Source organism: Onychomys torridus, chromosome 23, assembly GCF_903995425.1.
Source record: "Onychomys torridus chromosome 23, mOncTor1.1, whole genome shotgun sequence".
NCBI lineage: Eukaryota > Metazoa > Chordata > Mammalia > Rodentia > Cricetidae > Onychomys > Onychomys torridus.
This window is the reverse complement of record NC_050465.1, coordinates 47,862,068-47,885,848: the sequence shown is the minus strand read 5'-3', so window position 1 is coordinate 47,885,848 and position 23,781 is coordinate 47,862,068. Positions and strand designations below refer to the sequence as shown.

Here is a 23,781-nt window from a genome sequence, read left to right as displayed (position 1 = left end):
GCAAAGGCCACTTCAGCTCCGGAAACACTGAGATCATTGTCTATACAAAGTTAAGGCACACATGCTTTCCATCTCCACTAGTGGGTCTCAGTTACAGAAACTTAACTCTCTGGGAACGACCACTGTGTTTTATGTCCATGTGTTAAAGAACAAATACTGGGCTAGGTGGTGTGGTGGGTGACTAATACTAAAGGATGGCTGTGAGTTCAGGGCCAGCCTGAGTTATATAGCAGGATCCTATCTCAAAACAAACCAAAGCAAACAAACAACAAAATTGTAAATATAGCACAACTTCACAAGTAAGGTTTCCAAGGTGTGGGGAAAACGGTTAATTTTAATGCCTATAGATTTTCCTATTAAAGAAGGAGGTAAAACTCACAGAAGATATTATATGCAAATTTAGATAATAAAGCTCCACAGATAAATAGTATGTGAATTCATCTTAAAGTTATAACTCAGAAATAGGCATTTTATGGGCTAGAGAGATGGCTCAGAGGTTAAGAGCACTGACTGCTCTTCCAGAGGTCCTGAGTTCAATTCCCAGCACCCACATGGTGGCTCACAACCATCTATGATGAGATCTGGCAACCCTCTTCTGTATACTACATAAATAATATCTTAAAAAAAAAAAAAGAAAGAAAGAAAGAAAGAGGCATTTAAACTGGAGTTATCAGTTACTCCTAAATGATTTGTAATGAATTTTAAATGGAAATTCCTCATTCCCTTTGAACATATGAAGAGCCTGGCCATTTCCTACCACACTTCTAATGCCTCTGCAAGTAATTCACTACAGCTCTCCCAGAATAAATGCCAGTCAGCAGCACCTGATGTCTGTCACCCCTGCACCCAGTACAGTTTAACTTTGATCCTGTTTATGTGCTAAAATCTGCTCTAAAAAAAAGAAGGAAAGTCTGGGGCTGGAGAGATGGCTCAGTGGTTATGAGCACTGGCTGCTCTCCCAGAGGACCCACGTTCAATTCCCAGCACCCAGTTGTGGCAGCTCACAGCTGTCTGTAATTCCAGTTCCAGGGGATTCGACACCCTCACACAGACATACAAGCAGGCAAAACACCAATGCACATACAATAAAAATAAATCATTTCTTAAAAAAAGTAAATTCATGACATCCTTGCAGTCTATGAAGTTACTCAACAGGCAGTACACTGGAAGTTCTGAACATTTAAACACTAGGAAAAATAAACACCCCTCAATTCTGTGTTAGGAGAAGCAAAGAGAACTAGATGTAATGCACCAAAGATCTGAACATTAAATTATCTATACAAACAAAGAAAATAACACAAGTACAATCCTAAATGTAATTCTTAATAAATAATTTAAAAGAAAATCCAAAGCATCTTTCAGTCTACTGCTAGGTTTACAGGAGTAATCTTTCTTCTCGGGCAGAGAGACCATCACAGGCTTGGTCTGATGTAAGGAGAGTTTAAATACACAGTGCTTTAATTTGCACTGTGAAAAATAAACAGCTGTATTAGGCCTTTCTGGACAGTCAATAGGTTTTACTTCCACTGCTTTGAGAAAAGACAAAAGACATCCCTTTACAATTGACTTGCTGCACCCTCAGTTTCGTGGATACCAAAACCACAAAATCTCCACTACAACACATGAAAACATAAATACGCATACATACAATATAAACGGGCAATAAAACAAACACAATAACGTGACCTTTACGTCTCTGAAGTGCCAATTTACACACTAACCACCAGATACAGAACTTGGACCTGCCACAGAGAGAAAAATCATTATTAGCCTGGAGAGAGAGAGAGAGAGAGAGAGAGAGAGAGAGAGAGAGAGAGAGAGAGAGAGAGAGAGAGAGAGAGATTAAGCTACCACTGTCACCCTCACGGGGAAAAAAAAAGTTAAAACGGAAAGCAACAATAATATCATAAAACCTGTGTCTTGTAAAGATTTCTTTCCATCAGAAGGTGCAGAGACATTCCCCCCTACGGAGCAAATGAACGCGATTCTGTTTTCTTCCCAGCTTTTCAAACCCCTAGGCGCCGGTGTAGACCGCCAGTGTGGACTTCTTTCCGGAGACGAGAGGTAGAAACTTGCACTTTACCCGGAGCGGGTGCACTTTTCCCCTTGGCCCCTCTTAGCTCTGCCTCCAAGATGGTAGGAAAGTTGTCGTTTCGGAGGGCAGAGGAACTGCTCTGTGGTGTTATGTCCTCGCAGTGCCTGTAGTGGTGCTGTAGGAGGCTGCCGCCCCTTCCCGTGCAGGCGGGCAGCCCTGCCTTCTTGGCTGGAGAGTACGTTCAGGGATTTCCCCTTAATGATCACCGACCCTGGGAGCACTTTTTAGTTTCCAAAATAAAAATATGGTCCTCACCCCTCTCGTTCGGCAGGGAAAGACTCTCGCTGAAGCCCAGGGGGGGAGCAGTACCAGCCGAGCTTCCTAGTCCACTGCCAGCGCCTCTCTGATCTGTCAGCCCAGCCGAGGGAAAAGGGGGGGGGGGGAGGAAGGAGGAGGGGAGAGAAAAAAAAAAAATCAGAAAAAAAAAAAAAAAAAAAAAAAGGCAGCTGAAAGGTAAGCAGAGGCGGCCCCAGGCCCGGCCCACATCCCCGGGCTCCCGTAGGGCGGCGGGCTGGGCCGCGCAGGCAGGGCGGGCGGCGAGCGCGCTTACGTGAGGCCGGGGATTCGCCGGCCCACGCCAGGCCGCGGGCGGAGAATGAAAGGGTGAGTGGGGCCGGCGCTGGGGCGGCGGGGGCCGGGGGGCACTGGGAGGCCTCGGGGACGCCCGCAGGCAGCTACGGCGGGGGTTCCGGCGGCGGACTGAGCGCGGCGAGCGGCGCGGCCTGCGCGGGCCGGGCCTGGGGAGGGCTGCGGAAAGGGGGGCGCCCTAGGCCTTGGGCCCCGCGGCGGCCGCGCCCTGCCCCCGCGCCACAGGCCTCCCGCGCCCCTGGGGTCCCCCGGGGCCTCGGGGCCTCGGGGCGGGCGGGCGGCGCGGCGGGGCTGCATCCTGCGCCGGCCCCAGGCTCTCCCGCGGGGCGGAAGGCCGGGCGAGCGGCGGGGAACCGGGACGGCGGGGCCTTAAGAGTGGAGAGTGTGCGGCAGCCCCCCGTTCCCCGGGCATCGCGCAGACGGGGCCCCGGGATTCCGGTAACTGTTGGGTTGATTTATTCCCCCCACTCCGCGGCGCTCCGGACGGCCTGGCCGGGGCGGGGCGGGCGGCCTGGCGGGCGTGGGGTGGAGGGGCGGCGAGAAGTCAGGTGCAGCCGCGGCCCGGAAAGTTTCCTTTTAGGCCCGAATTGGGGGTTGCCTTCTCTCCGGGGAGCCCCGGTCCTAGCGCCGGGGACCCCCCGAGGGCGTGGGGGCGAGCACTCGGCTGGCTGGAAAACTCTTGGCCAGTTCCTGTCCATTCAAGGTACTCCGCCCCTGCACCCCTCGCCCGCGCCCCACCCCGCTCCCCGCGATCCCCTCCGGGGCTGCCAACTCCAGCCCATTCCCCAAGAGCTCCCAGGCCCGGGGAGAAGCCTTCTCTTCCGGTTTGGAAAAGTTTTCAAGGGATTTTTTTTTTTTTTTCTCCCTTCTCCCTGAGCGTTATTAGTTAGTGACTGGGCTCTGGGGGGGTGGGAAGGGAGGAGGTAGGTTCAGGTGCTAATGCTGCACGGTCCTGGGCCCGTCGGCCTCCGTCTCTTTTTTTTCTTTTTTAAATCCCGTACCCCCTGGAACAGCGGTGGGGGTGTTGCTTGTTCATTTATTGCCCTCTCCCCCCCACCCTCCCCACACCTTTCCTCCCCGGCTCCTTTGGGTCTCCCAATCCTCGTTTCTGGACAGCTCCGGGCAGAAAGATAGTAAGTAGGGAGCGGAGTGCCAACAGTCAGGTCTAGGAGGGGCAGGGCCAGGCAGGCTTCGGGAGCAGCCCCCGGCCCCCAGGTGCAGGAGTTTCGCCCCTTCTCTGATTTGGTCGCCGTCCGGTAAAACCAACTCAGAAACTGTAGCCACGAAGTGTGTGTGTGTGTGTGGGGGGGGGTGTTAGGGTGGGGAGGGAGGGAGGACACCTCGGTTGACAGACGTTGCAGAGCATTCAAAACTGGGAGGAAGCAACTGGAGAGGCAGGGCGGCTTTTGAAGTAAGGTCTACCTGCAGTCTTAAGGAGCAATGCTTGGTTTGTCCTGACGGTGACTGTTTAGCTTTGTGTGAGATCCTCAGATGCCTGGCTAGAATTAGAAAAAAAATGGGGGTTTGAAGGAAACTTCAAAGTTGTGATGTCTACAGCTCCGGGGTCTGTGAACTGATCATATAGACTTGGACTTTGGCCTACCCTACCAAAATCGAACTCGCGATTTCGGTTCAGGCTTTGGTGCCATCCACTCTGAAACTTTTCTTCTCTTCTTTTTCTTGCGTGTAGTAAACGCAAATTTCCAAATCTAGATTTCCTTCTTTTCGAAGATAGGCTGGGGCTACCACCGACCACCTCTTGGTCGACCTTTGGTGTTGAAATTGCAATGTACATGGATGGCCCTGCCACTTCCAGCCCCATCGTGGGCATGTGTGAAGAGTTCAGTTGACGTCTTCGTTCTCTACCACCACCACCCCCACGCTTCTCTTAGAGCTTGGGTGTGTGTGTGTGTGTGTGTGTGTGTGTGTGTGTGTGTGTGTGTGTGTGTGTCTCCCCTGCTTGGTTGGTTGCATGTTGGAGATTGCTGGCACAGGCAGACCACGTTCTGATCGCTCAGCCCACAGAGCAGTGGTAGTGAAAAATTGCCTGTCAGTTGCAGAGCAACGGGGTAATCCCTGACTTGGTCAGCACTGGCCTCTGTGAGGCATCACACTGAGGCTCCTTACAGGATTCTTACCAAGGATCCTTTGCTTTTTGTCTGGCTAAGACAGAGCTCTGTTTTCTCACAGTGTTAGATGACCAGCCATTTAGACTTGTGCTTAAGAAAGCCTTGATATTTGAAGATGGTATGGATTTGGTATCAGAATGCAAATTACATGTAATGGTTGTTTTATCATTATTGATGAATTGAAATTGCTTATTGACTAGGGCATTTCATGTATGTATGTAGCAAAACCATTATTCCTGTTATGGCCCTTATTTTCAGAGCAAACTGTATGGAAGAAAAATCATTCTGAGTCCCCTTTTCCCAGGATATTTTAAACGTTGAAAGAAATCTTGCTATTTTATAATTTTTTTGTTTTTGTTTTTTCAAGACAGGGTTTCTCTGTGTAGTCCTGGCTATCCTGGAACTCACTCTGTAGACCAAACTCATATATATATATATATGTATGTGTATGTGTATATATATATGTATGTATGTGTATGTGTATATATATATGTATGTGTATGTGTATATATATATATACACACATACACATACATATACATAATATACATACATATACATACACACACACACACACACACACACACACACACACACACACACATATATATCCTGGCATGATTAGACACCAGACAGCCTGGGAATCGAACCCAGGTCCTCTGGAACATCAGTCAGTGCTCCTAACTGCTGAGCCAGCTCTCTCCCATGAGATCAGTATGTTTAATGCTTATCATCAGCTTCATATTCTTAGTGCTTCAAACACTTTTATTATGTACAAATACTGAAAGTTTTATGGGGTTTCCCCCCTATCCTGCCCCAAACATTTTAATTCCCTGCTGTAACCCACTCCTGCAAGAAACATCAAAGAAACAGTAGATTTGATGTTTTAAAAGTTAATTTTATTTTAAACTAATAAGAGACTTCCTGGGAACATACTGAATTGTTTTAAATTGAAAGGGACTGTCTTTTTTACTATGAGTTGTTTTGTTTAAAAAGTAGATGTTTGGGTTGGGGATTTAGCTCAGTAGTAAGAGCGCTTAAGGTCCTGGGTTCAATCCTCAGCTCCAAAAAAAAAAAAAAAAGTAGATGTTTAATTTGTAAGTCTGAAATAATCAACTTTTCCTTTCTCAAAAAGATTTCATAAAGAAATTTGTGTATCTATCTCATCGCAATTTTTTTTTCTTTCCAGAAAATCACATTGCTGCTATTTTTAAAATTTTATTTTATGTTTGTGTATGGGTGTTTTGTCTGCAGGTGTGTCTGTGTACCATGTGGGTGTTGTGCCGGAGGAGGCCAGAAGAGGGTGTCAGATCCCCTGGAACCCAGATGGTTGTACACCACCACCTGGGTGCTGGGAGTGAACCCTGGGTCCTCAGACAGAGCAGCCAGTGAGTGCTCTTGACTTCTGATTCCGCGGTCTGGCTCCCATTGCTGCTGATTTTAGGGGATTGAAAATTTTAAGTTAGGTGGACGGTGTGCAGCCTGAGCACTTGACAGTGCCAGTTCAACCAGACCCTTTGTTTCCCTTTGGCGAAGGTCTTCTAGCGTTAGCTCTCGGTATCTCAGTTGGCAACCGGGGTTTAGGTTCTGGAAAGCCTGGCCATTTGTGTCTGAAGACAGCTTCTTTCCATACCGGTGCCCTGTGAGGCTGAGACAGGCCCAAGGCTGCTCTGGATATACTGTAGGGTGGATACAGTGTGTTCTCAAAGTGGCCCAAGAACAGCTTCTCACTGCGTCAGCTCTGATCATCTTCCAGAGGCCCATGTAAAGGCCGATTTTAGACAGTGCTCCTGGCCACTTTGAGATTTGGGAGAAATTAAAGTTAAAATGTTAGGCTTCCTGCTTTTCCTTCCCGGATATAAGGTGACAGACCACTTGGTTCTAACTTTTTCACACAGTGTGATTTACCTTGTTATTTATATTTATTTTTGAGACAGGGTCTCACAGGCTGGAGCTCACTACTTAGATTGGGCTGGCCATTGACTCACTGTGACCTTCCTGCATCTAAGTGCTGGCCTTAGGGGTGTGTGCTACCATCCCAGCGTGGTTTATACTTAAAAACTAATTCTTAGGCAGGATGGCAGTGGACGCCTATATTCCAGGACCAGGGGATCTCAAGTTCAAGGCCAACCTGGTTATAGAGTATGACCCTGCTAACCCCACCCCCAACCCTCTCAGGAAAACACACTTTTTTTAAAAATTTTTTATTTTGGTGAGATCTTTGTATCATGCCATCATCCAGTCATACTTGGTTGGACCAGGCTTTGGGTTGTGCTCTGCTCTCATTCTATTTCTTCTTAATCTTTGATTTCTTTAACAGGACAGGGGAATAAAATTCCTTGCTCTAAGGATTAGCTGGTTCTTGTAGCCCACCTTATGTTCTTTAGTAACACCATCTAAGTAACGTCTTGTTTGTTTGCTTTCTTTCTCCAAATATAGTATGAGTAGTATACTACTCATATTATATTTGGAGGATAGCCATATCCATCCCACTCAGGATGATAACACTTTAGTGCCTTTCTGTTTCTTTCTGAGTGTGCATACAGCATAAGCTTAGAACCCTGAAGGTAGCAGTTGTGTACTTTAGTATTGGTTAAAAATGGGGCTTCAGAGTCAAATTGGTCTTTAATCCTAGTGATATGGCAACTTATAATTAAAATTAATTAAAATTAATCTTTTCTATGTTATTGTAGTGTGTGTGTGTGTGTGTGTGTGTGTGTGTGTGTTTATGGCACACCATGCATGTGGGGGTCAGAGGACAGCTTGCAGGAGTCAAGTTGTCTGATTCCACCAGGTGGGTCCCAGGGATTGAGCTCCGGTTGTCAGGATTGGCGGCAAGCGCCTTTACCTGTTGAGCCACCTTGGAAGCCCCTTAAACTAATCTTACTATTCAAAATATAAGTAAATTCTAAGCCAGGCAATGGTGGCACACTTTTAATCCTAGGGAGGCAGAGGCAGGTGGATCTCTGCATTTGAGGCCAGCCTGGTCTGTATAGAGAGTTCTGGGCTCCATGGTTAGACCTTTTTAAAAATTATAGTAATAATAATAATAATAACAATAACAATAACAATAACTATTATTTTAAAAGGCAGGCTGGAGAGATGGCTCAGTGGTTAAGAGCATTTGCTGCCCTTCCAGAAAACTCAGGTTTGGTTCCAGCGCCCACATTGGGTGGCTCACCACTGCTCCAGGTGACCTGATACCCTCTTCTGGCCTCTAAGCACCAGCGCTCACACATTCATACATCCACACATAGACGCATCAAAATAAAAACAGTGCTGGAGAGATGGCTCCGTGGTTAAGAGTGCTGCTGCTCTCTCTCCTTGAGGGTCCAAGTTCTGTTCTGAGCATCAGCATTTGATGGCTCCTGACTGTAACTCCAGATCCTGAGGCTCAGACACACCTCTGAGGTGTACAAACCCACACACAGACCACACATGCGCTCATGATTAGAAATAAAAATATGTAAACAAAATTTAAATTTATTTTATTTTTTTTCAGAGCTGAGGACCAAACCCAAGGCCTTACACTTGCTAGGCAAGTGCTCTACCACTGAGCTAAATCCTCAACCCCTATTTTAGTTTTTACATTTTTAATTAATTAATTAATTAATTAATTAATTAAATGTGCATTGGTGTTTTGCCTGCATGTATGTTTGTGTGAGGTTGTCAGATCCTGGAGTTACAGGCAGTTGTGAGCTGCCATGTGGGTGCTGGGAGTTGAATCTGGGTCCTCTGGAAGAACAGCCTGTGCTCTTAAGTGCTGAGCCATCTCTCCAGCCCCCTAAAATTGATTTGATTAATCTTAGCTTCAAGCTGTTACTGGTAGCACGTCTGTAATCTAGTAGCTGGGAGGCTGAGGCAGGAGGATCCAGAGTTTGATGTCAGCCAGAGCTGCAGTGAGTTTAGGCCAGCCTGGAGCCAAGTGAGGCTTTGTCTCAAAGACAAATAGTCCGAGTGTCTTCATCAGTGAAACAAGCATGGATCTTAGCGGTTTGTAGTACGGCTGTGGAAACTGAGGCTTTGCACTTTTAGAATGGTAAAGCAGTGTGTGAATTTGGTTTGTTCCTTTAATTTTTGTTTTCTTTCCATGGTACTGACCATTGAACCCAGGGCCTTGCAGTCTCTACTACTGAAGTGAATTTGAACTTGACATCCTCTGTGCCTGACTGTCCTTAAGATTAGAGTTCCTTTTGTGGTTTTGAAGGCCTGGGTAGTGTGTGGCATTGGTAGGCTGACTCTGGAGTGACCTGAAAAGGTGACAGGCGTCACTGACTCCAGTGTTTGTTCCTTTAGCGGATCAGCTGGCTTGTGGCAGCACCTAGCCTGACAATACGAAAACTTTTTTTTTGTTTGCTTGTTTCGGTAGAAAAAGACAGACAGACCTATTACCCCAGCTCTCTGGAGGCAGAGGCAGGCGGATCTCAAGGCCAGCCAGGTCTACAAAGTGAGTTCCAGGACAGCCACAGCAGTTATACAGAGAAACCCTGTCTCGAGGGGGGAAAAAAAGTCTCCTGCAGGGAGTATGGCCTTGAACTTCTGAACCTCCAGAGTGGAGATTTTAGGTGTGCACCATTATTTATGAGGTTATTGGTTCTTGAACCCAGGACTTCTGGGGCTGTCGGTGAGCACTCTACCAAGCAACCAAGCTATGGCTCTAGGGAGCTCCTTTTCCTCTCCTCCCCACATCATAGAACTTTAGTCTGCTGGTGAAGAAAACTGTTACTTACAACACTGAATGATGCGGAATGGGCTAACCTGGGGGAAGGAAACCTATTTTTCTACTCTGGCCTAGGAAGGGCTTTCGGGAGGGCTTTGCATCAGACAGTTCTCCCCTAAGCAAATGGGAGGAGTTAGGTATTTCAGGAGGTGGGACCTGCAAGTATGAATAAATGCCTAGGGACAATAGAGTGTTCTGTGTTGCAAATTGTGGTTCTTTGTGGCCTTGGACCTTGGAGAGTGGTGGTGTAATGCTAAGTGGAGACTCCAGTTTCTTTGCTCTGGTAAGGAGTGTGGGTTTCTTTTAACTTACTAATGACCTGAGGGTCTTTGGCCAAGTACGTTACTTAAAATAAAGCGGCTGGAGTTGTATAAAGAGGAGGTAAAATAAAAGGGGGCAAGATGGATGGAATTCCAGTGAGGAGCCAGAGCGGTGGCAGAGGCCGCTTATAGGGTAAGGGCTCCAAAAGTGTGTCTGCATGGAGGTGCAGGCGGGTGGGAGGCATCCTCAGAGGGCAGCCAGTGGTAGCTTTGAAATCTGGAGTCATATACACGTTCAAAATGACAATAAATGCCCTGGGAGTGCTTTTGTGTGACTTACACTATTGTGTATAACTTAGTGACTTTATAGATGGAACAGATTATAAAATAACTTGGTTGTGAATGTTTAGAAATTTTAACCAGCTGCTGACCTGAAAATATTAAGTTTTGTGAGAAATTTTAAATCTGAAAATTTGGAAGGTCTGGATGTAGGACTGGATTTTAATTTTTAAATTTCTTTGTTTTGTTAAGAAAAGGTCTCATGTAGTTTAGGGTGGCCTTGAACTTGTAGCCACCTTCCCATCCAGCCTCCGTTGTCTTTTTGAGACCGTATCTCACACAAGTTCTAGCTGGCCCGGAATTGACAGACTTGAGTTCACAGCAATCTTCCTGCCTCAACCTCCCTAGTGTGGAGATTACAGGTGTGAGCCACCACACCCTGTGAGGTCTGCTTTTTTTTTTTTTTAAATTCAGTAACTTGCTGAAACTTGTTGGAGTTGGAGCCTTCAGAAGAGCAAAGTTTGCTGAGGTCTGCCCGTGGTCCACTTCTGCCCCACTATAAAGTAAAATCAGAAGAAGCTTGGCCAGCAATGCTGGCTGAGTGTGGAGGCAGGGGAGGGAGGCTTCTGACTGAGGCCGGGAGAGAGAGATTTCCAAGAGTGAGTGGCCTTGGGTGTCACATGCTCCATATGCTCCCGAGAATCCAGGTAAGAGAAAGGAAAAGTGGATGGATTCAGTAGCAGAAGAGCTATTAGTTTCAGATTCTTAGAACAGAAGAATCTGAGTTTAGCCACCACTTACTTTTTCTCCTTTCTGGTCCTGCAGTATAGGGTTTTCTATAGCAGTTACAGGCAGGGATTCAGTAAGCATTTGTTGGAAAGAATTATTAACTGGAGCTGATGAATGGTTCTATCCAAATCATTCAAGTGTGTGCATGTGTGTACACGTGTGCCCGCACTCCAGGGTTACTAGGGAATCAAACCTAAGCTTGCCACGTGCTAGGGAAGACGCAATGTCCCAGGCCCCAAACACTGTTCTGCTTGTTGCTTTGTTTTGAGTCTAACTATGTAGCCCTGGCTGTCCTGGAACTTACCATATAGACCAGGCTGGCCTCGAATTCACAGAGATGCACCTGCACCTGCCTCTGCCTCTGCTTCTTAAGTGCTGAGGTTAAAGGGATGCATCACCAAGCCTGGCTTCTGTTAGTGTTTTCTGTCCAAAGAAAATCAATACCTAAGTGCTCTTTACAGATGTAGAAACCATTTTTTAGATGTGGATTTTTAATGTGGCTCGCAGGAGAAACTTCTCAGTGTATTCTGTAACTCTAGCCCCAAGGAGGTAGGAGGGCCTGAATTAGTGGAGAATTATACTGCACCATTCAGAAACTACTAGCAGCTGGTAGAGGGCATTTTAGGCCTGCAGATTGGAGATGAAAATGATAATACTAATAAACTACCACTTACTGTTTCTAATAGTAGTTAACGTTAAGTGATTACTATGTGCTGGGTACCATGCTAAGCATGGGTTCTTGAAATACCTAATTTAATTCTGCTAAGCAACTCAATGAGGTACATACAATTATCTTCCTTACAGATGCGAAAACTGACCACATTTGAGCCCCATCCCCGACCCTCCCAGAGGCAATGAGCGATCTATTTCTCTGCTGCATAAACTGTCCCTAACCTTTCTCATAAGTCAGGTAAGGCCATTTCATTACTTTAAATTCATAATGTGACATTATTGGTACGCTTGCCTTGTGAGGAGTCTTGGGCACATACTAAGTATTTGGTAAGCACTTATTTTAAAATTATTTTGGTTTGCACTTAATTATGACTATATTTTTGGGAGAAGGGCAATTTCTCTTTCAGTCTTACCGGTTGATACATTTTCATCTTCAGTGAAATTTTACATTTTAAAAATTAGTATATTCTAATAGCTATTTATTTTCTCCTTGATCAGTTACACTCAAATTCATTTTATTATTTAAAAAAAAATTTTTTTTTTAAATGTGCATTGGTGTTTTACATGTGTGTCAGTGTGAGGGAGTCAGATCTCCTGAAAGTGGAGTTACAGACAATTGTGGGTTGCCCTGTGCGTGCTGGGAATTGAACCTGGGTCCTCTGGAAGAACAGCCAGTGTTTTTAAAAGTCCAAGTAAAAGAAAACCTGGAAGTTTGAAGTCTGAAGTAGGAGACTGAGTTTAGCAGAGGCCATTCTCTGTGCCCCCCCCCCCCTGTAGTGGGTAATTCCTCCGATGCAGTAAATCAGATCAGGCCGAATTAAAGTCCAGATTTAATCTGAGCCGAACATTCCCAGGTGGTCCCAGGGGAAGAGGGGAACCACGTGGCAAGGCTATGGGCCCTCTTAAGTAGCCTGTGGGCTTGGTCTTAAGCAAATCAGGGGGAGGAGCCTCCCCTTGGCGGGCTTTGTGGGGGGCGGGCCTGGAATGGGAGGATGGGCCTGAGCGAAGCTTCCCAAAGTCCACATTCATTCCAGTTTAAAAGAATAGTTGAGCCGGGCGGTGGTGGTGCACACCTGTAATCTCAGCACTTGGGAGGCAGAGGGAGCCTGGTCTATAAAGCAAGTTCCAGGACAGCCTCCAAAGCTACAGAGAAACCGTCTCGAAACAAACAAACAAAAAAGAATAGTTGAGGGGCTGGAGAGATGGCTCAGCAGTTAAGAGCACTGGCTATTCTTCCCAAGGTCCTGAGTTCAATTCCCAGCAACCACATGGTGGCTCACAACCATTTGTAATGAGATCTGGTGCCCTCTTCTGGCCTGCAGGCGTACATGCAGGCAGAACACTATACACATAATAAAATAAATATTAAAAAAAAAAGAATAGTTGGAGTGGTAGGTCTCTGCCCTTTCAAGGCGGTAGAATATAAAATTACAGTGGCAATTAGAGACAGATGCTATGGCAGTGAAGCAAACACACCTTTGAAACAATTAAAAGAATGGTAGTGACCGAGAGAGGCCCCACACAGGGACACAGTGTCCCAAAGAGAATAGAGTTGAGATCTTTTTGTTTGTTTGAGACAGGGTTTCCTCTATGTAACCCAGGCTGTCCTGGAGCTCACTCTGTAGACCAGACTGTCCTGGAGCTTGCTTTGTAGGCCAGTCTATCCTGGAGTTCCGCTCTATAGATCAGACTGTCCTGGACATGCCCTGTAGACCAGGCTGGCCTCGAGCTCTTGTCCTGTTTTGTGGCTACATTCCCTAAATACTTGCCCATCTCCCACTGCCATGTCTGTTTTCCCCTGTTTCCAAGAAAGAACTCTAACAGTGAGCCATAGCTATATAATTAACATCAGAATATAGCATCAAGAAGGATTTTTTATGTTGTTCTGAGGCAGAGTCCTCCATATATCCCTGGCTGGCCTGGAGCTCACTGCAGGCCAGGTTGACCTGTGAACCCATGACCATCCTACTTTCTGCCTCCTGCTGTGATCCAGGTAATACAACCATACCTGGCAACTTAAAGAAAAAAAAAAAGACTTCTACATGTATCCTGAATTTCTCCCTTCTGAATCCAATATTTGGATGTGTTTGCTGTGGAGTGTGTCTGTTGTCTGTTCTCAGTAACAGTTCTTTGTGCATTTGGACAATACGAAGGGTATGTTTCCACTGTTGCTCCTAATTACCTCATATTCTTTCATTGAAAGGAGCAGAGATCCCTTTATATACTCCTTTTTTAATTTTTAAGTTTGTTTGTTTATTTTATTTTATTTTTTTGAGCTGGGGATCGAACCTAGGGCCTTGCGCTTGGCCTAGCACTGAGCTAAATCCCCAACCCATTTGTTTATTTTTTGAGGCATGGTCTCACTATGTAACCTCAGGTGACCTTGAACTAGCTATGTAGATCAGGTAGACCAGGCTGGCCTTGAAACCACAGGATCCCTTTAAATTTGAAGCAGGTTGTCTCCATATAGCCCAGGAATGCCTCCACCTTGCAGTGCACAGGCTGCTATAAACCCTAATCCAGCTGCTGGGGTGACACGATGTGGGAACCATCATGCCCAATTTTTTTGTTTTTTGTTTTTGTTTTTTTGAGAGAGGGTTTCCTGTGTAGCCCAGGCTGCCTTGAACTCAGAGATCCTCCTGCCTCTATCTCCTGAGTGCTGGGTGAGATACAAAGGTGTCAGCCACCCCTCACCCCCAACAGCTTTTTTAAGAAGTTTTTTGTTTTTGTCTTGTATGAAACAGTAGAGCTTAGCTGTAGCTTATTATCATCATGAATATGATTAGGAAATCTAATAGTAGTTACCACCGCCACCCTTTGTGATGCTGGGCTCTGAATAACAACTCAGGCAAGTATTATGCCACCAAGTCACCCCCCCCCCCAACCCTTCAAAAACTGTAAAGCTTCCAGTTTTTGCAACTTTCTTTTGGTATTTGTCTATGCTGTAAGAAATATAGACTTTGCAAAGTACCAATTTAGTTAGTGCTTTTTAAGAATTATTTAAGGTCCAAGATTATAGCTCAATGTTACTATCCTGGCTTAGCATAGATGAGGCCCTGCACTCAAACCTCAAAAATACAAAAGGGGGCATTATTTAATTATAGCAGTACATGCTATACACTGAGTAGACACCCAGAATTAAAGAGTTACTGTTAGCTGGACGGTGATGGTGCACACTTTTAATCCCAGCACTCAGGAGGCAGAGGCAGGCGGATCTTTGTGAGTTCGAGACCAGCCTGGGCTACAGAGGGAGATCCAGGGCAGGCAGGACTGTTACAGAAGAGAAACCCTGTCTTGAAAAACCCAAACCAAGAGTTACTATTAGTGGGTTGAAGAGACTGCTTAGCAGGTGAAGGGGTTTGCTGCCAAGCCTGAGGACCTGAGTTTGACCGCTGGGATCTGTTATGCCCAGATTGCAGGGACCAAAAGATCACGGAGACCGAATCTCATGTGTAAAAGCAAAGACCTTTATTTATTACCTTTAAGCTTGGGCCTTGGTCACTCTCTGTTTGACACAGTGGTGAGAGGAGAGAGCTCTGAGCTCAGGTGGGTTAAGAGTTTTTTATCATAGCAGAGGTTGGGATGAGGGAATTTCCAGAGTTCAGGACCCTGATTGGCTGACATTTGTCTAGGGTTATCTGTAAAACAGAAATAGGTGTGTGCTAGACTCTTGGACATCTGGCCACCTTATCTAATGGTTGGAATGTTTGGGATGTCAGGTACTTCCCCTTAGATGCAGGCCCTCCCTGGGTGGGGTCAGCTTATGGCTTTTCCTGGGTCTGGGTGTTGCCTGCCAGTAAGCCTGTCACAGAAGTTGTGTCTGGGCTTCTAAGCCTGTCATGGCAGCTGTGTGGTCAAGCTGTTTTGGGGGTCCCTCTACAAGCTCCATATATTGAAAAGAGAGTTCAAAGTCCTAGAAATGTCCTCTGACTCTGTGTGCGTGCTGTGGTACCCATGCACCCCCTCCCCAAACAAATGTGCTGAATAAGAGTTATTATTTGTTTAGATTCTATTTAAATTAGTTCAGTTTCAATTAAGATTCTGTATTGAGGGCTGGGACGATGATTTAGGAAGTACAAACCCGAGGCCCTGAGTTCAGGTTTCTGGAACCCATGTTAAATACAGACTTGGTGGCATGTTAACTGTGATCCAAGCACTCCCATGACGAGATGGGAGGCAATGACAGGAGATGTCTCCAGAACTCCTGCTGGCCTGGAGCATGCCGTGTAGTAGAAGGTGAAGACTGACGCCTGCCTGCCCTCTATATACATGCTGTGACCCTCACACACAAACATGCACATCATTGCTACACAAAGCTACAGAAATAGTTTTATAGAAGTCTCTGTGTTAAGCATGCATTGACTGGGATCTGATAATGCTCAGGAAACGGTTGGCCCTCCGGGAGCTTGTTTTCTAGGAAGGAAGAGGACAGGATGGGTAGTTGACAGAGAATGTGGTGAGTGCCCAAGCTGAACCATACCAAAGGACTCAGCTGGCTCAGCTGTTGGGGATTTGTGGACTGAGGTTGGTTTGTTTTTGAGATAGGGTCTCACTATGTAGTCTTGGCTGGCCTAGAAATCCTAGTATAGACTGTAGACTAAGCTGGTCTTGAACTCCCAGAAATGCTTTTGCCTCTGCCTCCTGAGTGCTGAGATTAAAGGCGTGTGCCACCATGTCTGGTACATATACTGTATTTTTTTTTTTTTTAAAGATTTAGTTATTTATTATACAGAAGAGGGCACCAGATCTCATTACAGATGGTTGTGAGCCACCATGTGGTTGCTGGGAACTGAACTCAGGACCTCTGGAAGAGCAGCCAGTGCTCTTAACCTCTGAGCCGTCTCTGCAGCCCCTGAACTGTGTTTTCAAGATGGGCTAGTGGGGCTGAAGAGACAGCTCAGCAGTTAAGGCTATGCACTGAGTGTGCTTTCAGAGGACTGAGTTTAGTCCTCAGTACTGATGTTGGGTAGTTCCCACGCTCCTATGCTCCAGCTCCGCCAGCTCCACTGTGCTCTCCACAGCAGATGTGCTCACATGTGCGGATAGACACACAGACACACAGGTACACACACAGATACACGGTGGCACACAGATACATATACACACATATACACAGTCACACAGATACACAGACACACACAGACACACACACACACACACACAGATACATGGACACACAGACACAGATACACGGACACAGATACACAGACACACAGATACAGACACACATACACAGATACACACATACACACACACACACAGATACACACATACAGATACACACACACATACACAGATACACACACACAGATACACACATACACAGATACACACACAGAGATACACACACACAGATACACAGACACACACACACAGAGACACACACACAGATACACAGACACACACACAGAGACACAGATACACAGACACATAGACACACACAGATACACAGACACACACACAGACACACACAGACACACAGACACACACACACACAGACACACACACACACAGATACACGGACACACAGACACAGATACACACAGAGACACAGACACACAGAGACACAGATACACATTACACACATACAGATACACAGACACACAGACACACAGACGACACAGACACACACACACACACACACACACACACACAGACACACACACAGACACACACACACATTGGATGAGGGCTGACCAGAGAAAGGGCACTATATAGAAATGAAGGGGAGATTCAGTCTTTATTCTGGGCAGATGAATCCGTCTGTTCTGATCTTGGTGAAAACAGAGAGAGATCCTAGGTGTCCAGTGATGTAAAAGCCTGCCTACGGTACCTTTTTCCTTTCTTTCCTTTCCTCCCCTCCCTTTCTAGATTTATTTACTTTGGTTTAATGTGTGTTGGTGTCTTGTCTGTGTGTATGTCTGTGTACTTTGTGCATGTAGTGCCACAGAGGCCAGAGAGGGTGTCCGATCCCCTGGAACTGGAGTTCCAGGTGGCTATTATTCGCATGTGGAAGTTCTCTGGAAGACTACCAAGTGCTCCTAACTACTAAGCCATCTCTCCAGCCCCCTTACTTTTTTCTTTTGGACATAGCTCGTGTGTGGATTATAGTCATCTAGGGGAAAAGCTATACCTCTTACTGTTACAGCCACCATGGGGACTGGGAGTGATGGTCTTCTCATTAGTGTTTAGTAAGTAAATTCTTACTGTTCAGTCTAAAAGCATGAGACTTTCCTTTATAGCATGTTGATTATTTAAAATTAGAAAATAGGGTCTCAAGGCTGTCCAGACAGTGCAGTAGAGGAAGGCATTTGCTGCCCGTCTGATAATCTGAGTTCAGTTCCCAGAAAGTGTGCACGTAAGCGCCAGCCAGTCACGATGTCACACATGTAGTCCCAATACTTGTGAAGTAAACACAGGAGGATCAGAAATTCCAGGTCATCCTTGATTACATAGAGAGTCCAGGCCAGATTGGGCTATCTGTGACCCTTTCAAAAAGCAAAATAAAACAAGATAAAATTAGAAAATAGATATTTATTATAGAAGTAATTGTGTTGTAAAAAAATTGCTTACATGATAAATATTTTATGATTTTGATTGTTATTGTCAAGTATTAAAATATTTTAAAAACTGTGTGTGTGTGTGTGTGAGTGTGTGTGGTCCTGGGGATTGAAGTCAGGTGGTCCGGCTTAGCAGCCCCAAGTACTTTGCTGAGCCGACTTGACTCACTGTTCCCATCAGGTGTATTTTAGTACACAGAGTTTTGTTTTGTTTTTGTTTTTGTTTTTGAAGACAGGCTTTTTCTGTCTGTTCTGGAACTCGCTCTGTAGTCCAGGCTAGCCTCAAACTCACAGATCCTCCTGCCTCTGCCTCCCTAGTTGTCTTTTGAGACAGTTCTCACTATGTAGCCCTGACTGACCAAGAATGAGATAATGTAGACCAGGCAGGCCTCAGATTCACAGAGATTGTCTGCCTCTGCCTCCCATGTGCTATAACTTCTGGCCTATGAGTATTTTCTAAAACTACTTCTGGTTAGCCATGGTAGTGCAATTACACTTTAGAGAAGTTTCCCTTCTAAAGCAACTGAGGAAACCCAAAAGTCAGAGTGTGCAGTGGGAGTCATGTCTGCAGCGAGAAAGTGTGCTGACCACCACATCACAGCGGGGCAGTGGGAGTCAGTGTCTGCAGTGATAAAGTCATCACAGTGAGGCAGTGGGAGTCAGTGTCTGCAGTGAGAAGGTCAGTGTGCTGACCACCGCATCACAGTGAGGCAGTGGGAGTCAGTGTCTGCAGTGAGAAGGTCAGTGTGCTGACCACTGCATCACAGTGAGGCAGTGGGAGTCAGTGTCTGCAGTGAGAGTGTGCTGACCACCGCATCACAGCGGGACAGTGGGAGTCAGTGTCTGCAGTGCAGTGGTCCTGAACCAGGCTGAGCAGATGGCCAGGCACAGTGGGGGAACAGCTCTCCACCAAGGGGTGGGTGGTACGGGCTGAGGACAAAACCAACAGACCTCATGCTTGCAGGGCAAAGTCAGGCCTGTATGTTGGGCTCTCCGGCCGACCGGCAGGGAAGGTGAGGCTGAGTTATGGACTGCAGCTCTTCCGTTTTGCAAGACATTCGGAGTGGAGGAGAAACTGGCAGCAAGGAGCTAACAGCTGATTATTTTTGTCAACTGAAGAGAAATAAAGCCTGAGTTCCCTGTCCCCACCCTCTGTCATGTGGGAACTTGTGGAAACTAGCTAGCCTCCAGGGAAGAGCGTTTGTGATGAACACTTCCAGAGAAAGGTGAAAATTGTCATCCAGTGGTCCCTGTGGTAGGGGTGGAGGTGAGATGTTGCTCTTCTGAAGTGGGGAAAGAGAAGAAGCCCAAGAGATAATGATGAGACCACAGGTAATAAGGGTGGGCTGGTGTCTGGGGGTGTAAAATGAAGAAGAGTCTCCTCAGTGTGGGATTCAAAGTCCTTTTCTTTTTTGTTGTTGTTTTTTAAGACAGGCTCTCAGTATGTAGCCATGGCTGTCTGGGAACTCACTATGGAACTCAGAGATCTTACCTGCCTCTGCCTCCGAAGCACTGCACTAAAGGTGTGTACCACCACATCTGGCTGCGAGAGTCACTTTCAAAGCAGTGGATGATGGGCACAAAGAAGTCCCTGAGGAAAACTAGAGCACCAGGTGTGGTGGCTCACCCTGTGATCCTAGTGCTTGGGAGGCTGAGGCAGCAGGGTCACATGACCATGAAGCCACAGATGCAGGCCAGCCCAGAGAGGAGGACCGGGGGATTGCAGTAGGCTAGCTGATGGATAACTGAAGATGTCAGTGGAATTAACAAGGTAGAAAAACTTAAAAACAAAAACCAGAACAACCTCCCACCTACTTTTTTTTTTTTTTTTTTTTTAAGGCAGGAGAGATAGATGGTTCAGTAGTTAGAGCACTTACTGCTCTCTCAGAGGTCCCAGGTTCTGTTCTCAGCACCCACACGGTGTTTCACAGCCACCTGGAATTCCAGTTCCATCAGATCTGACCCCCTCTTCTGACCCTGTCTGGAATTACAGGTCTGCACTACCACATCTGGCTGAAAAGGTTTTCAAAAGGAAGTGGGGTGTGGTGACTCAGGCCTTTTTATTTTTTATTTCTCTGTTCGTGTGTGCATGTAGGTATGCACAATCATGTGCACACATTCACGTGAGTGAATGCAGGTGCTTACTCCAGGTACATGTGTGATCACAGGATAACCTCGGGGTTAGGTCCTCACCTTCCACCTAATTTGAGACAGGGTCTCCTTGTTTTCTTTTCCCCTGTACCTGCCAGGCTAGCTAGGTGGAGAGCTCCGGTCTCTGTGGTCCCCACCCCCATCCCCTGGTCAGAGTGTTGGGATTACAGATGTGTGGTGCTGCACCTGGCTTTTCTGGGGATTCAAACTCAGGTCAGCGGGTTTGTCTGGCATGTGCTTTTATCCACTGAACCATCATCTTGGCCACGTAAATAACTTTTTTTTTTTTTAAACTAACATATGTAAGATACACACACACACACACACACACACACACACACACACACACACAATTGCTTTTTTTCCCCGAGGCAGGGTTTCTCTATGTAGCCTTGATGATCCTGGAACTAGCTCTGTAGACCAGGCTGGCCTCAAACTCACAGAGATCCACCTGCCTCTGCCTCCCTAGTGCTGGGATTAAAGGTGTGCACCACCACCGCCTGGCTAAGATATATTTTAAAAATTAAAACAAAAATTACATTGATTGTTGTGTGTTTGCTGGCGGGTACTCGTGCGCACGCATTGGTGCCACTGTGCAGGTGTGGATGCCAGGGTCAGCTTGTAGGACTCCTTCCTGCTGCTGTGTGGGTTCCAGGGATGCAACTCGGGCTCTTAGGCTTGGTGATTAGTGTCTTTACCCAGTGAGTCATTTCACCAGCCCCAAGGGTAACTTACAAAAACAAACACAGTAGATCTTCAAATAGACTTGAACTAATCTCATGAACAATTCAGTGATGGATGAGTGGTACAGAATGTAAACATCTAAAGATTTGTTTTCACATATGTCCTGGCTTAAGTACCCAGACCTTTGGGGCAAGTAGAATTTTTATTTATATGTTTGTTTTGTGTCAGTGTCTCCTGTACACCAGGCTAGCCCATAACTGAGCATATAGCTGAGGATGATGTTGAACTTCTGATCCTTCTGCCTCTGCCTCTTGAGTGCTTTGACGACAGGTGTGTACCAGCTGCACATCTGGTTTGTGCCAGCCCCTGAGACTGATTGATTGACTTCCCCCATACCCCTCTGTTCCACGAATTGGTTTTAATAAAAACATGGAGCCAGACATCAGGTAAAAGCTGAAAGATCAGAGAAGCAGAGCAAGCCACCTAACTCACCAACTCCTCAGCCTGCAAGAGCCTGAAAAGACCTGAGTTCCTGTCTCCTCCTGCCTTATATTCCTTTCTCTGCCCAGCCATATCACTTCCTGTCTCAACCTTCTTGCTGTGTGAAACCAAGTGTTTGAGTTAAAGGTGTGAGCCACCACTGCCTGGCTGTTTCTCTTTTAGACTGGATTAATCTCATGTAGCCCAGTGTGGCCTTGAACTCATAGATATCCAGACATCTCTGCGTCTGCCTCCCAGTGCTAGGATTGAAGGCCTGTGCCACCACTGCCTGACCTCTATGGTTAACTCTGGCTAGCTGTGTCTGATCTTCAGGCAAGCTTTTATTTCTTCGATTACAAACAATATGTCACCACACCCCCTCTTTTTCTCTTTCACTCCACTAGGGATTGGCTCCACATCCTTTTACTGGAGTAATCATTCTTGTTCTGCCTGGGTGGCACCCACATTCTGGGGGCAACTCAACACATTTTAGTTCAATTCTTCTTTTGCCCTGGTAAGGTGAAAAGAGGGAGCTCGTCATTTTGCTGTGCATTTGTCCGTGGCTAGGTCTGTTAGCGCATACAGTGTTACTAACTACAGCAATACTTTTTGGGGTTTTTTGTCTTTGTGAAGTTTGAGACCCTGACTCTGTAGAAAAGTTCGTTTCATTGTTCCAGACTTAGAATCTGCATTTGACCCTTCTCTGCAGTGAATGTTCTTCTCCAGAAACATTGAAAAGACAGTAACATGCCATACAGTTAACATCTGTGAATAACTTCTGTTTCTCCAGAGCTTACCACGTGCTAGCCATGGTCCTTAGTTCAGTCCATGTGGTGGCATTGGATCCTTAGAACCTGTTGAGGATATAACTCCTGATATCCCTGTTTCACAGATGAGAAATCTGGGATTCCAAGAGTTTAAATGATTTGCTGAAGATAACACAGGACATGGTAGAGTTTGGACTTGAACATCCATTTCTTCCGTTGCAGACACCTGCGCAGTGTCTCGTTGGTTACAATGTGCCTCTCCCTCCCTCCCTCTCTTCTCTCTTCCTCCCAGCTTGTTTTCCGGTGCTGGGGGTTAAACCTTGGCCTTGCACATGCTGAGCGTTTGTTTTGTGGCCACTGCACTGCTCTGGCAGCATTGGATGCCGTATCCCACTGCCAGGAACCCCACTGTTGGAGTCCAGCTTCTGACCTGTTGAAGGGTTCTTTGAGTGTAGGGGGAGCGGGGAGGAATGAGGAAGTATTAGGCAGAGATATAGGTGGAGACATGAAAGACAGTCATAGGATAGCTTCGGGAGGGCCCTGGGTCACTATCAGCTGTCTCTGTGATGTCAGGTGTCTTCCTCAGTTGATCTCTACCTTACACACTGAGGTGGGCTCTCAGTTGAACCTAGAGCTGCTAGTTTCCCCAGCCAGTCTGCTCAGGGGTCCCCTATGTTTGTTCTCTAACCGTAGGGATTGCAGGTGGGTTGTCACACTTAACTGCATCTATGTGGGTTTTGGGTATTTGAACTCCAGTCCTCACGATTCTACAGTAAGTGCCTTATCCACTGAGCCAACTCTCCAACCCCTTTGTTTTCGTTTTGTTTTGTTTTGTTTTTTGGTTTTTTGAGACAGGGTTTCTCTGTGTAGCTTTGCGCCTTTCCTGGAACTCACTCTGTAGCCCAGGCTGGCCTCGAACTCACAGAGATCCGCCTGGCTCTGCCTCCTGAGTGCTGGGATTAAAGGCATGTGCCACAACCCCCGGCTGTTTTTTGTTTTTAAAGAATAATCTCATGTAGTGTAGGCTAGCCTTGAACTCCTGCTCTTCTGGCCTCTATTCCACAAGAGCTGAGAGTTAACAGGTGAATACCATCATGCCTGACTTAAAATTTTTTCACTTTTATCATTGTGTATATGATGTATGTAGAGGTCAGAAGAACTTGGTGGGCGTCAGTTCTCTCCTCCCACGTTTATATGGGTTCCAAGGATAGAACTAGGTAATCAGGCTTGGGTAGCAGGTGCCTTTACCCACCAGGCCATCTCACCGCCTGCCTCTACCTCTTACCCTCCTCTTTGATTTGTATTACATTTATCTCTTTATTTTGTCTGTCTTGAGTGTGGGGCGGGGAGTTTGTCTTCTGTATACACACATGCATGGACAAGTACGGAGATGAGAAGACAGCTTGCGGGGGTCGGTTCTCCTTTCACTGTGTTGATCTGGAGGATCGAACTCAGCTCATCAAGCTTGGCAGCAAGCGCCCTTTACCTGGAGCTAGTTTGTTTTCTTCCTGTATACTCCTGGATGGCATGGCTAGTCTCGCTATAGGACAGACTGGCCTTGAACTCAAAGTAACCCTCCTGCTTTACCTTCCCAAATGCTAGGATTG

The 23,781-nt window shown here is 46.4% G+C and overlaps 2 protein-coding genes across 6 annotated transcripts in view; one reads left to right on the top strand and one right to left on the bottom strand.

Annotated features, from left to right (window-relative positions):
• Window positions 1–1,842: 1,842 nt before the first annotated feature.
• On the bottom strand, window positions 1,843–3,417 carry LOC118572984 (proline-rich protein 2-like). The gene is made up of 2 exons (XM_036172924.1): window positions 2,646–3,417; window positions 1,843–2,443 (listed from the first exon to the last, which is right to left on the bottom strand). The coding sequence occupies exons 1-2, from the start codon at window positions 2,978–2,980 to the stop codon at window positions 2,347–2,349; spliced, it is 432 nt and encodes a 143-aa protein (XP_036028817.1). The 5' UTR covers window positions 2,981–3,417; the 3' UTR covers window positions 1,843–2,346.
• Ino80d (INO80 complex subunit D) overlaps window positions 2,548–23,781 on the top strand; it is a 64,744-nt gene continuing 43,510 nt past the window's right edge. For 2 of the 5 annotated variants that reach the window (XM_036172922.1, XM_036172917.1), the window contains exons 1-2: window positions 2,548–2,698; window positions 11,665–11,770. The gene's annotated coding sequence lies outside the window, so the exon portion shown is untranslated. Of the gene's footprint in view, window positions 2,699–2,900; window positions 3,122–3,239; window positions 3,387–11,664; window positions 11,771–23,781 lie in introns of those variants that run through there. The other 3 variants (XM_036172918.1, XM_036172920.1, XM_036172921.1) reach the window with 3 other exon arrangements.

What these genes read in the sequence shown, in the direction of transcription:
- LOC118572984 (XM_036172924.1), bottom strand. Translation starts at nt 2,980, where the DNA reads ATGCAGCCCCGCCGCGCCGCCCGCCCGCCCCGAGGCCCCGAGGCCCCG. An exon ending in CGGCGAATCCCCGGCCTCAC is followed by an intron (nt 2,444 to 2,645) that starts GTAAGCGCGCTC and finishes CTGGGCTGACAG; the next exon opens with ATCAGAGAGGCGCTGGCAGT.